This window comes from Petaurus breviceps, unplaced genomic scaffold (genome assembly GCF_028583685.1).
Source record: "Petaurus breviceps papuanus isolate PSGF00001 unplaced genomic scaffold, PetGlider_PUasm1.0 78, whole genome shotgun sequence".
Taxonomy (NCBI): Eukaryota; Metazoa; Chordata; class Mammalia; order Diprotodontia; family Petauridae; genus Petaurus; species Petaurus breviceps.
The window spans coordinates 812,322-827,435 of NW_027186502.1; the positions used below are offsets into that span (position 1 = coordinate 812,322).

A 15,114-nucleotide genomic window follows, 5' to 3' on the forward strand; every position below is an offset into this window, starting at 1 on the left:
AATTAGAGCACAATAAAGGTTCTATGGATGTGGACTTTATAAGTGTGATGAGACACTGGACATGCTTACTAACTGTGTGACCTTGGGCAAGTCACAACCCCAATTGCCTTGCTTTCCCCCCTCCAAAGAAAAATTATAAGTGTGATGAGAATCCAGAGCAGGAAAAGATCATGTCATCGGGGAAGGCTTCCTGGAAGAGGTGAGACTTGAGCTAGGTAGGCCATGAAGGATGGAGAAGATGTGGGTGGGCAAAAGGAGAAAAACAGATATTTTAGCATAAGCAAGAATGCAGGGGTGGAAATGAATGTGGCATTTTAGAAGGACAATGTCATGACAATGGGCACTCTCCCTTTCTTCCAGTATCATATGTGTATATACATTATATATACACACAGCCTATATATATGCATGTGTATATATTCTATATATTTATTCCCTCTTGTCTAGGAGTATTGAAACTCTTGCAGTGTTGTTAAGTGACCCTGAAAATATGGAAGCTCTTATATGGTAGTGGTATAAGACTTAACAAGAACACTGTAGTGCAATGGGGAAAGGATTTGGAATAAGAGGATACAAATTCTAATCGAGGTTCTGCTACAGATGACATGGGTGCAAATCTAGGCTTTCTGTATGGAAAAACAAAATAGAACAAATTTTATTGATTTCTGACTCTCCGTGACCCCTTTTGAGGTTTCCTTGGCAAAGAAATTGGAATGGTTTGATATTTCCTTCTCCGGCTCATTTGCAGATAAGGAAACTGAAGCAAACAGGGTTAAATGACTTGCCCAGGGTCACACAGCTAGTAAGTATCTGAGGCCATATTTGAACTAAGGTCTTCCTGACTCCAAGTCTGGTACTCTATCCACTGTGCCATCTAGCTGACCTCTGTTTCCATAGTCCCCTAAAATGCAAAAGGATGGCATGGTTTTATAAAAATGTGTCAGGAGTACTGAAACCCTAAGTGATCTTAGCCTGGTGAGAAATGTAAGGACAATAAAAAGGCATTTTTTGGTTTGTTTTTTTAAATTTATCAAGGAGTGACATTAGATGGTTAGGGCTGGGCAATATAATAAAATAGACACTAGAATGAATGAAGGCAGAAACACTCAACTTTTTTTTCTTTGGTCTTGGATTTTTCTCTGGCAAGGAAAATGGATTGTAAACAGTAGAAGAAAAATAGCTAATAGGAAGGTCACACAAGATAAATAAAGAGATAGTAAGAGACAACCTTCTTAGCCATCCTTGATAGGTTAAAATCATTAGTCATAGACAGATTGTATCCCATGCTATTGAAAGAACTGGTAAATATGATTGTTGAGACACTGTCAATGATGTTTGGATTCTCATGAAGAATGGGGGAGGAACCACAGGCCTGGAGAAGGTTAATTGGCATCCTGATTTTGAAGAAAGGGAAGAGAATAAAGAAGGTAAATTATGAGTCCATGAGCTTGACGTCAGTTCTTGACATGATTCTGTAATATATGATTAAGGACACGGTCAATGGACATCTAGAACATCAAATGGTGATCACGGAGACAACAGACCTTTATTGCGAATAGGCCATATAAGATTTGCCTGGTTTCTTAGCACTTCAGGGAATCGCTGAAGATAGAGCTTACTTTGATTTTAAAGGTTTTTAAAATGATATTCTAATGGACAGGATGGAGATATGTGAGCTAGCTGATGGTATAGTTAGATTCAGAACTGGTTGGATAATTGGACACAAAGATTAGGCATTATTATATTGGTGTCAACTTGAATGAAGGGAGACTTCTCATGGAGTGATACAGGAAGTAGTATTTGTCCTTGTGCTGTTAAAAACATTTTTATCAGTTGTTCACACAAAGACATAGAAGGAATGCTTTTTATCAAATTTGCAAATGACAAAAATATGGGAAGGATAGCTAATACTGGATGAAAGAGTTGGCATTCCAAAAGATCTGCAAGTTTGGTGGGCTAAATTCAATTAGAAATTTTATTAAGTATTTCTTATGTGCATGCTGGGGAATTTAAAGACAAAACCTAAGCAGTCCTTGACCTCAAGGAGATTGATAAATGTAGAGTGTTACACTTATGTTAACAAATACACTTCACAAACATATATATGCATATGCGTTTATACATACATGATATGTATGTATAATAAACATGCATACATATTATATATATATGTAGCTAAAAGCTATTTCCCAAGATATAAGCAAAATATAGGAACACACAGTTGTCAAAAGAATTGCAAACTATCAACAGCCATATAAAAGAATGCTCCAAATCGTTAATAAAAAGAGACATGCAAATCAAGACATTCCTGAGGTTTCAGCTCTTATTCTACACATTGAAAAAAGATGGAAATAGGCAACGTTGGAAGAATTGTGGGAAGGTAGGCACACTAGAGCATGGTTGGTGGCGAATCTGTAGAGCCATGTAGGAAAGCCATTTGGAATTATCCAAATAATGTGACTAAATGTCCATACCCTTTGACGCAGAGTTTCCACTACCCCAAGGAGTCTGCTGATAAGAAAAAAGTCTCTCTATACACCAAAATATTTACGATAGTACCTTTTGTGATAGCAAAGAATAGGAAACAAAGGAAATGCCCATTGATTGGGGAACAGCTAAACAAATTGTGGAAAGTAACAATATCACTGTCCTGTGAGAAATGATGAATATGAATAATAAAAAGAATCATGGAAGCATATGAACCAATGCAGAATGAGATGAACAGAGTCAAAAAGACAATATACAAATGACTACAACAATCTAAGTGGAAAGAGCCACCAAAGACCAAACCAACCCCAAACCCAAAATGAATGTTGCAAAATCACAGAGAGAAATCGTGACTCCAGAGAAGAGATACAAGAAGACACCTTTTCCCTGCCCTTTTTGCAGAGGTGGGAGGGCTGTGAGTGTGGTAAATTGCACTATGTTCAGACTTTTGTGCTGTATTGAGCAGTTTTGCAGATTTACCCCTCCTTTTTTTTTCTTGTATTTAAAAATATTAAATTAATTCTATAAAATGACTCTAAACTCCTTCAGGGCAGGGACTATCTTTTGCCATTTTTTTTGTATTCCTATCATTCAACATATTGCCTGGCACATAGTAGGGACTTAATGCATATTTATTAATTGATTGAGAAGGTACAAGGGAGAGAGACTGGGAAAACTTTGTTGATATTTAGAAAACCCTGACATCAATAAAATTTCTTTTACAAAAGAGAATATAACCAGAAGCACACAATTTACCCTATAAAGGACATTCTCAAACTTTTCCTTCCTGATGTTGACCCTGTCCTGGCTCATCTCTCCTGGAAGTCAGCTCAGATCCAGCTGTTAGGGGAAAAGGAGCTCTTGGCGGCTGCCGATAATCTACCCACAGATAATTGAGAGCTGATTGTATTAATCTATACAGACTCCCCCCATTCCCATCTCGTTTCCCAGTACTCTCTGAAGGCAAATGTTTTTAATGCAGAGAAGAAAAGGGAACAGCTTTTAGACCACACTGATACTTGTAGTTATGTGTTCCGGAATTCACCCCTTCAGAGTCGAGAGACCTAGGGACACAAGGGGCGAAAAAGAAAGAAAAAAGAACCTCAGTGAGATCCTTAGACTGTGACAATGAGGTCAAAGCAGGATTTTATTAGAACCATATTTGAATCCAGAAATTAAAAAAAAGAGCAACATACTTTAAAAATTATTTATGATTTTAAGCACATGAAAGGCGTATCATGTACCCAGGGAAGGCATAATGGGGAACAGCTGGCAAACATGTGTCTCACTGTTCTTGGGATGTTCATAATTCTCTGATGGCCAAGAAGAACAGTAATAATGATGCTGCTGTTGCTGATGATTGTATTAATAATAATAAAAAAGAAAGAGGAGGCTTTCCTGGAGCCTGCTGTGCAGGAGTGCTCTGGCCCCTGGATGATGGCTAAGTTTGGGAAAGGCGAGTCTCGGCCAGTCTTTGGTTCTGAGGGACTGCCTTAGGGTCAGCAGGCAATGAAAGAGAAGATCGTTGTCTCTCCCCAAGCCAGCCCCATGAACAGCTGCAGAGAGAATAACCAGGACTGGTGACCACCATTGGAATTGCTCTTCCTGTACTTTCCAAGTTTGGTCTATTTTTGTCCAAACCCTGTGGGCCAGATCTGGGATAGGTAGGGGATTTCCAGGGAGGATGTGTAGATCAGCTTTAGATCGACCAGAAGATGGATTCATCTGTGGCCTCTCTCCAGGTGAGCAGCACTCAAGTCACTGTCAAATATTGGGGGTGTGGAAGGTGAGGGAACCAGGGCTCGTTCCTCCTGTTCCTTCCTCATTCCCTCTCTGTGTTCACCCACCTGCAGCTTATGCTTTTTAAATAAGCAGCTCAAGTCATTCCTCCCCTAAGAAGACTTCCTGACCACAACAATGCATAATTTCTTCATTCTACATTCTTACAGCACTCATGATCTTTATCTACAATGTTCCAGATTTTGAGGGATAGCCTTGATTAAAAAAAAAAAGTTCAGTTATGCCCAACTCTTTATGACCCTGTGGACCATAGCACACCAGTACTATCCATAGGGTTTTTTCTTGGCAAAGGTACTGGAGTGGTTTGCTATTTCCTTCTCCATTAAGGCAGAGGTCAAGTGACTTGCCCAGGGTCACACAGCTAGTTAATGTCTGAGGCTAGATTTGAACTCAGTTCTTTCTCACTCAGAGTCCAGTGCTCTATCCACTGAGCAACCTATCTACCTCTGTACTTTTTTAAATAAGGCTTTTATAAATCATATTTGTTTAATCATGTATCTCAATTTTTGATTTGAAAAATACAGTCATTGTCTCAATACCACTTATTTTCCACTTATCACATAACTGCCTGCTATATTAGTTATTCAGTTTATTGAATGAGCATTTATTAAGTGTTATGCTACATGCAAGTCACTATGCTAGGTCCTAGGGGTACAAAGGCAACAAAGAAAAACAATTGCTGTCCTGAAGAAGTTGACATTCTGCTGGAATGTAAACTTTTCTTTGTCCATTAATATATTATTTCCCCAACTAGATTTGAAGTTCCCCAAAGACCTGAACCATGCATTATGCTTCTCTGGTATCTCTTAGAAGGGGTAGTGAAATGTCACGTTTCTGTAGCACCTTAAGCTTTATGGAATCACAGAATCCAAGACACAGAAAAGAGCTCAGAGAACATGTAGTTTGGGGGTTCTTAACTTTTTTGTCTTCTATACCCCCTTGACAGTCTGGTGAAGCCCAGAGAACTCTTCTCAGAATAATGTCTTGAAATAATTGAAGGAAATGCTCTATTTCAGTTAGAGATTAGTGAAAATAAAGGTGTAATTTTTTTTCCCGTCCAAGTTCACTGACCCCCACATGGATCCCAGGTTAAGAACACCATACCTAACCAAAAATTCCTTTGACAGTTAGTGGGTGATTCAATTTCTTGTACATCTCCAGGGAGAGAGTACACACTGTGTCCTCTTGTAGTCTAGTGGACAACAATATTGGGATTAATTGATTAATTAACCTTGTGTTATTTTTTATGAGATCAAGCCTAAATCTCTACCTTGTCACCTTCTGTTCACAGCTCACGATTCTGCTCCTTGTGGCCACGCAGAACAAATCTAATTTCTTTTCCACATATTAAGTGTTCAAATCTCAGAGGACAGTTCTCATGGTCTTCCTCTTCCCCCAAAGTCTTTTCTTCTCCATTCCAAACAGTCCTACTTCCTTCTTCTAGTCTTCATCTGGAGTACTGTGTTTAGTTCTCCAGATATAGTCTTACTAGAATAGAATTATGACCTCCCTCATAATGAACCCTATGCCTTTTTAAAAAAAAAAATACAATCTAGAATAGCACTGGTCACGTCATATTAGAAACACACTGAGCTTGTAATCTATGAAAACCCCTAGGGTTATTTCACAGGAACGGCTGCCTAGATTTTTGAAATCCAAGTGTAGAACTTTACACTTGTTCCTATTTAATTCCATCTTTATTTAATTTGGCTCATTTTTCTAGCCTGGGTGGTCTCTTTGGATCTGGACCCTCTCATGCAATGTTAGCTGTACCTTCCAGCTTTATGTCATTTGCATATTTAACATGCATACTATTTAAGCCTTCCTCCAACTTTTTGAGAAAGCTATTAAATAGCCTGGGATCAAGGATGTCTTCCTGAGACACTCTGCTAAGGACTACATCTTCATTTTCTATCAGCTTAGTCCCTCTTTGGATTCAATTACTTGCTCAAACTGTCCTATCATCTAGCCGTATCTCTACATTTTGCCCAAAAAGATAACATGAGAGACTTTAATAAAATATTTTGCTTAAACCTAGGCATGCTATTTCTTGAGTATCTTCCTGACCTGAAAGTATAGTTTTCCTATCTAAAAAATGAGGTTAGTTTGTTAGAATTTGTTCTTTTAAAAATGAATTTTAATGTCTTTTTACATTACACCTACTTCTGTATTACATCTACTTCTCCCCCATTGCCTCCTACAAATTGAACCCTCCCTTGTTACAAATAAAAATAAGCTTAAATAACCAACATGGTGACCTTATCTGACAGTGCATGCGCTATTCTCTCTGAATAGTCCCTTACCTCTCTCCTAAGAAGAGGGAGGAATATTTCATTGTTTATTTTCTAGGATAATTATTTTTTTCCATTTATTCAAAAGTTTAATTGCCTTTGAGTAATCTTACATTGTTGAGGACTTTGTGTATGTTCTGGGGTTTCTTTTTTTATTCTTTATCAGTTCATATGGATCTTCCTATGACATGACCTATTTTTTCTCTTTTTAAATTTTTCTTTACTTATTTTTAACATTCTCCTCTTTTAAATTGAGTTCCAATTTCTATCCTTCCCTCCCATCTCTCCCCTACCCACTGTGAAGGCAAGCAAAATGATATTAATCATACATGCAAAAGCATGCAAAACATTTTCTTATTAGCCATACTGCAAAAACAAAAACAAAAACAGAAAAAGCAAGAAAATTATACTTGCCCTGAACTCAGTCTATCAGTTATTTCTTGGGAGGTAGATAGCATTTCTTTTTCATCATGAGTTATTTGGAATTAATCTTGGATCACTGTATTGATCAGAGTAGATGAGTCTTTGTCAGTTGATCATCATTATGACATTGTTGCTACAGTGCATAAATGTTTTCCTGGTTCTTTCCTCTTTGCTTTGTATCAGTTCATGTAGGTTTTACCATGCTTTCCCCACTAAAACCATCCCCATCATTACAATAGTAACAATCACAATAGTATTCCATAACAATTGTATACCAAAACTTGTTTAGCCATTCCCCAGTTGATGAGCATCCCCTCAATTTTCAATTTTTTGACTCCACTAAAAGAATGCTGTAAATATTTTTGTACATGTAGGTCCTTTCCCTTTTTCTTTGATCTCTTTGGGGTACATACCTAGTAGTGGTATTGCTGGGTCAAAGGGTATGCCAGTTTTATAGCCCTTTGGGCATGGCTTTAAATTGTTCTCCAGAACAATTGAATCAGTTCACAACTCTATCAACAACTTATTAGGTTACCTATTTTCCCTCATCTTCTCTAGCATTTGTAATTTCTGATAGGTGTGAAGTGGTATTTCAGAGTTGTTTTAATTTGCATTTCTCTAATCAGTGATTTAGAGCATGTTTTCCCCCTCATGACTATAAATGACTTCGATTTCTTCTTCTGTAAACAGCCTATTCATATCTTTTGACCATTTATCAATTGGGAAATGGCTCTTATTTTTTTTATAAACTTGACTCAGTTCCCTATATATTTGAGAAATGAAGCCTTTGTCAGAGAAGCTTGCTATGAAATTTTTTGAAATGACTTCATTGTCTATGGTACCTTTTAGCAAAATATAGGTTCCCTGATTATCTCCTTTAATTAGGTTTCTTTTTTGCTTTTGCTTTGTCTGAGATGATTGCTACCTTGCCTTAATTTTTTTTTACTTTAGCTGAAGCATAATAGATTCTTTTCCAGCTCTTTATTTTAACTGTGTTTCAAGTGTGTCTCTCATATACAGTGTATTATGAAATTCTGGTTTCTAATTCTGCTATCTGTTTCTGTTTTGTGGGTAGGCTTATCACATTCATATTTCCAATTATGATTACTGGTATTTCCTCCCATTTTATTTTCTTGTGTTTCTCTCTGTCTCTGTGTCTCTCTGTCTGTATGTCTGTCTTTCTCCTGTCCCTCCTCAAAAATCTGTTGTGCTTCTGACCACTGCTTCCCTTAATTGACCCTCCCACTCGCCCCCCTCCCCTTCCCCATTGTCTAACCCCCTTAAAGTCTCTGGGCTAAGAACTCCTGAAGCTGCTACTACTCACTGTTGCAACCACCTCCAAGGCCCACTGCTGGTGATGCTGCAGTGTTTGCTTTGGGTCAAGCCGCGCCCTAGTGCCACAGACCTCTCCTGCCAACCTCTTGAGTTGCCTAAGACTGGAAAAATATCTCACTTTGACCTTTTGTTGACTCTGCTGCTCCAAAATTTTATTTGAGGGTTTTCTTTAAAGTTGTTAGGAGGGGAATGTTGGGAGTGTTCAGCTGAATTATTCCCTGTACCCCACCATCTTCAATGGGACCTATTCTTTTTTTTTTTTTTAAAGCAATTGGGGTTAAGTAACTTGCTCAAGGTTACACGCCTAGGTGTTTCTGGGTGGGTGCTAAGTGTCTGAGCCCAGATTCAATCCCAGGTCATCCCGACTCTGGGGCTGGTGCTCTTACTCACTGTGCTACCTGGCCGCCCCAATGGGACCTATCCTTGATGAATCTATGCTACGTCTGTTTTTGAACACACAAAAACCAGTCCTTCATAATATATTGTTGAAAGTTACTAGGAGTAGAAGACAAAGTTCACTGGCCAACAGATTTTAGACTCCATTCTCTTGCCATGTTTGAAAATTGGTACAACGTTTACCTTTCTCCAATACTTTGGCATCTTCCTCATTCTCTGTGACATTTCAGAGATTGTTGACAGCAGCTCAGTAATTATATCTGCCATTTCTTTCACTACCTTGGGGTATAGTTTTCCTGGCTGTGGGACTTCAGTCCTTTGAGGATAGCTAGATACTATCTGATTCTCTTCTCAATTATCTTGAATTTCTGCTATGAAACCACCATTTTTATTCTATCCTTCCTAGTCCTGTGATTCCTTTCTTTGGAAAAGAAAAGAAAAATCAGAAGGAACTGAGTAGTTCAGCTTTTTGAATTCCATCTGGCATCATCATCCTATCCATCAGAAGCAATGGTTCTTTTCCCTGTTTTGATCTTACCCTTGCCCCCAAGGTAGCTTTAAAAAAGCTCATACCCCTTTTCTTCACCCCCAGGTCCTGCCAATCTGCTTATTCAGGGCTTTAGTGTTCCTGGCACAATTATCACACTACACAGTGTTGTTTGCTTGTGCTTATCCCCATGTACTTGCCCTTCCTTCTATCTTTTACATTTGTCTTAAAAAAATCTGAATTTGTTTATGAATTCTCTGTGTATCTTGAGTGGTCTTTTAGACAGATTTCCTCTTTCTTCTTGTCAGAATTGTTGTTACTTGTGTCTTCAGATTTGCATCTTTGAAAATTTCTTATCCCTCTTAGATGCCCTCTGAACCTTTTAAAGTTGGTTTTCCCCAAGTTATGCCACGTCTACTTTTCTTCTCTATAATGAACTCTTGTGCAGGAACAGCCATTTTATGTTAATGTCCTTGGTGTTTTTATTTCAGCAACAGCACAGCAAACCTGTGAGATTGTGGATATAAGAATTATTATGTCCATTTTATAGAAAATAAAATGAGGCTCAGAAAGTTTAAGTGACTTGCCTATGGTCACATAGCTAGAAGGATCAGAGCCAAGCACTGAACCCACATCCCTTTGTTCCAAATCTAGTCTTTTCCACTGTATTATAGGAAATACTTATTGATTATTTTTAAACTCTATCCTTCAAGGACCTTGGGTTCTTTTGTATTTTAGTTGTAAACTAGTTCCATCATAGTATAGTCATTGTCAATGAGAAAAGCTGCACCGCCTTTACCTCCCCAGGCCAGAGTATGGGGAAAAATGAATCAGAATTGGTGTACATATTTTTAGGTTTTTATTGGCTTCTTTGCAATACTGGATCCTAAGTTCTATTTTTGTCTGCCATTGGTACTGTCTACCATCCTCTCTTGGCTTAGACCTTGACTCTGATGGTGGCCAGAGGTATGTATGCATTTCTTTGGTGGAGAAAGCTGAGTCTATATCACACCCTTAAAGTTGAATTTACTATTCTTCTCTTGAAAGCTACCTGGTTTAACTTCTAGGTAGGGATCCTGGACACCTGTGTTTTATTTCTCTTCCCCATCATATTTTTTGACCTCAGGATATCTTCTCCTCTCGGAGGCATTCTGCTTCTACTTTAAAGGTGGCCCTTGCTTCAGGGAATCACGATGATCCAGAATCTTTATTTAGATCTAGAAGAGAATAGAAACCATCTTTGGGAAACTAACTCTCTGATGGGTGGGTGGGAGGGAAGAAAAACTCATGTTTGTAGAGCTGCAGCTGGAAGGAACCTTAAAAGTTCTGAAGTCCAACCTCCCCATTTCACAGAAGAAGTAACTGAGGTCCAGGAAAGTGACTTGACCAAAGTCACACAGCTCATAAGTGGCAAAGGTAGAATTTGAACCCAAGTCCTCTGACTCCAGAGTCTATATTGTTTCCCATTTTGTAATAATCATGGTGCTTAGTATTTACAATGAACTTCTGGGCATAGTCTTAGGCACAGGGGCTTGGAGCAGAGGTATTTAAGTTTTCTCTAGTATCCAATAGTGGCAGAAGCATTGGATTTTGAATCAAAAGAGAACTGGATACGAATTCTGGCTTTTGTGCTTAAATAATTGTATGACATTGGGTTAGTCCTTTAACTTTTTAAGCTTCATTTTCTTCATCTATTAAATATAAATAATATGGGGACATATAACAATATAATATATGAAATAATATATGACATGTATTATAGTAATATAGGAGCCATATGTAATATATTAATATATGATGTGTATTATAGTGTATATTAACATATCAGATGTGACATATAATACTATTATAGCATTTTCCATACTAATATATTATATACACTAAATGTACCACACATATAATCACATATGTAGGAAATGAGGATGTTTTCACTACACCAGTACAAATCATTGTTATTCCTGACTCTCTTGCCCCTCTCCCTTACTCCAGTCAGGCTCCTCTCTATCTGCAGGCACTACACTTTTTTTTTTTTTTGAGCAATCGGGGTTAAGTAACTTGCTCAAGGTTACACGGCCAGTTATTATTTCTGGGTGTGGTGCTGAGTGTCTGAGCCTGGGATTCGATCTCCAGGTCGTCCCAACACTGGAGCTGGTGCTCTTACTCGCTGAGCCACCTGGCCGCCCCTAAGCAATTGCAGGCACTACACTTTCTTCATCTGCATGTTGTGTAGGGTTGTTTCCACCTACTGCTGCCTATTTTTTTTTTTTAGCAGGGAGGAGGATTTTTGGGTTAGCCACAGATCAGTTGTTTTCAAGGCTCATTGTCGAACACTTGAATAACCCTTAAGATTTTAGAGAATACACACAGAAAGTATCATCTGAGGATCTGTGAGCATTTTCTGAAATCTACTCTGGAGGTGAGGAGGGAGAATGAAAGACATGGGGTTTTTCTTCAGACTCTAGGATTGTGATTGTGATGATATTGGACTCTTTATTGCTGGAGATTAAATGGAGGAAGAGAGGATTCCTGGTCATAGAAGGAAATATGCATTCTGTGAAAGTCCCTAACACTGAGTGCAATCAGGCATCAGAAGGCAGGGAGGTAGACATTCCACCAGGACATTGTCAGGAGATGGCCCCCTCATTCTGTAATCAAAGAAAGAATGTGCAGAGAAGGCTCCAAACAGAGCCCTATTGAGGGACGTAGATTACAGAGACGTCTGCAAAACAGGTCCTAGGGTGCAGAGACAGTACATGTGAGTATGTACTGGGTGGGGAGGGGGGGCAAGTACAGTTTTACGGCAACACACAGAGATCATCCTTGGAACCGGCATATTGTATCAGAGGAATGTGCGTGTATTTTCCATTGAGATCCCTCTCTGATGCCTCAAAGAAAGAGAGTGACTTTGACAGAGATCAGAAGGAAGGAGTTCCAAAGAGATAGGAGGGGACTGAACAAGGAGACAAAGAATAGCTCAGCCTGTCTGGAATTTGAGTGTAAAAGGAAGTTGCAGGATACAAGTCTCAGGACATAGGTTGGAGCCAGACCGTGGAGAGCCTTGAATGCCAGACCAGATTTGTGGAGAGATGACCTTGCTTTGAGAAAGAGCATGCTGGCAGAGTGTGAGCTTTGGCAAGTCCTAGCAGGCAGGAAAAGTTTTGGATGTGGGCCCAGTAACAGGCTGTAGCCAAGCTAAGTTTGGGGTTGACCACTGGAGGGGAAAAGAAGTTCTAAGGCTGAGCATCTCTTAAAGAGTCTTATAGGGTGCAGAGAGGTGTTGGATTTGGCATTTGTGGAAGTATTGTCCTTACTAGGAGAGTTATGGATAATTGGATGATTGAAGGTGAGTGTTTATGTATGAAATAAGTATTTTCTATTCACTAGTATTGTCCTTTCTGCCCTCCTGGACTCAAGAGATAGCAGTCTCTCGAGGGCAATGGCAATAAGCATTAATTTAGTGCCTTTGGCATGCAAAAAGTTACAATTTAATGTGGAGGAGAAGGATGAATGATAAAAATGCAGGGGAGTAATGGTAATATGTATTCAAGGAATGGAAAGAAAAACCTAATCAAGAAGTTTAATAATGTGGCTCCCAGAAGGATCACAAAAGCCTGGTGTCAAATGGGAATGATTTGATACAGTGAAAAGAACAATGGGTTTTGAGGTAGAAGACCTATGTTCAAGCCATTCCTCAGGCACTCATTAGCCATCTGGTTATGGGCAAGGCGTTATTTGTACCTCTTCCCCCATCTGTAAAATGGAAAGTAGTAAGACATGCATTTCTTACATTTCAGAGTTGTTAGGAAAATACTCTGTAAACCTTAAGGCAGTGTAGAAGTGGGAGCTAGTCAGGATGGCATAGTTGAAAGAACACTGAATTTGGAGTTGGAGCACCTGGATTGAACCTTAGTTCTGTCACTAACCATTTGTATGACCTATGGCAAGTCACTTTATGCCTCCATACCTTATCTATGTAGTGAGGGAATTGGATTATGTGATTGCTCAAGTCCCTTGTATTGGAAAATTCTATTATTTTATGACTATTGATTTTTTAAAAAAGCTTTTGGGGATTGCATAAGTCACTGTTTTACTGTTCTCCTGTATTAGATAAGAGAGTAAACTATTGCCAAAGCATTTTACTTTTTTAATTTTTTTCTACAATTACATGTAAATACAATGTTTAACATTGGCTTTAAAAATTTTTTTTAGTTCTAAATTCTCTCTTTCTCTTCCTCTCCCTCCCTCCCCTCCTATCCCCCTTCCTGAGAAGGCAAATAGCTCAATATATGCTCTATATGTACACTCAAGCAAAATCCATATTAGCCATGTTGTGAAAGAAACAGCAAAAAAAAAAAAAGGAAAGAAAGAAAGAAAACGAAAAAAAATAAAGAAAGTAATAATAAGTATGCTAGATTCCATCTGCTCTTTCTCTGGAGGTAGTTAGCATTTTTCATCATAAATCCTTTGGAATTGTTTTGGATCATTGCTGAGAAGTCATTCACAGTTGATCATCATACAATTTTGCTGTTACTGTATACAATGTTCTCCTGGTTCTGCTCACTTTACTTTGCATCAGTTCATGTCAGTCTTTCTAGGTTTTTCTGAAAACATCCTACTCATCATTAAAGCAAAATAGTATTCCATTTTAATCATATACCATGACCATTCCTTAATTTCTGACTCTGTGACACTACTAAAAGGGCTGCTATAAATATTTTTGTACATATAGGTCCTTTTCCTTTTTAAAAAATAATCTCTTTGGGGTACATATCTAGCAGTAGTACTACTGGGTCAGAGGGTATACAGTTTTATTGACCTTTGGGCATAGTTCCAAATTGCTCTCCAGAATGGTTGGATCAGTTCACAACTTCACCAACAGTGCATTAGTGTCCAACCCAAGGTCTCTTTGTAAAGGCATTTGATAGAAGGGTCAGAACATGTGTCCTTTTAGAAAACATCTTTCACCCTTTCCTTCCCCCAGACAGGGTATCCTGACTCTATGAGGTTGGGGGCAGAAAAAAGGATTCATTTCTCTCGATCTTTTGTTTGCTTCAGTTTTTTACCCCTGTGGTTTTTTTTTTCTCTCCTCTAGATGTACGAGATCAAATCAAAAAATACCATTGCAAAGGCATTCAATGATATTATACAGAAGATGACTTCCCCTTTACAGCCCCATGTACCAGAACACAGCAACAACAAGATGAAAAACCTTTCCTACCCCTTCTCCAGGGAGAAACTGTATCTGTGAGTATTTGGTTTGATGTCACATGGGACACAGAATTTTTTTTTTTAAAAGATGGCTGACTCAGGGGAGGGTTAGGGTAACATTAATGATACTTGACATTTATATAGCATTTTATGTTTCCTAAGGAACTTTGAATGCATTATAAATTCTAAAACATTAGCAATGGAAAGAAATTAGACATCATCTAATCATGGATGCTCAGCAAAATGCAAGTTCCTTGAGATTTTTTTTTTATTCAGAGTATTTGTATCCCCCAAACCTAGCACATAAGTAGGCATTTTAAAAATGCTTTTGGATGGTTGATCATAGATTTAGAGCTGAAATGTTCTTCAGAGGTCATCTAGTTCAATTCTCTTGTTTTATAGTTGAATAAACAGACCAGAAAAAAAGTGTCACATCGGCATTAAGTGGCAGAGTAGGAATTTGAACTCAGGTCTCTAACTTCAAATTCAGGGCTCTCTCTAGCATAGTACTGTGTCTTATTATTTCATTTGGTCCTCTGATATTGGTACTAGAGATATTAGACTCATTTATAATTTATATTTTCTCTCTCTGTGTATATATATATATCTTTATATATATAATTTTATAGTAAATATTTACTCTTTTGTAGTTGATTGGTGGTCTTAGGAGGTAGCTTTTAATTATTT

General features: G+C 38.2%; 1 protein-coding gene across 1 annotated transcript in view; it reads left to right on the top strand.

Moving 5' to 3' along the window:
- Positions 1 to 15,114, top strand: part of ANO2 (anoctamin 2) — a 573,391-nt gene that overhangs the window by 162,555 nt on the left and 395,722 nt on the right. The window contains exon 6 of the mRNA XM_069106084.1: positions 14,312 to 14,463. Coding sequence (XP_068962185.1) covers positions 14,312 to 14,463 — 152 coding nt within the window. The remainder of the gene's footprint in view (positions 1 to 14,311; positions 14,464 to 15,114) is intronic.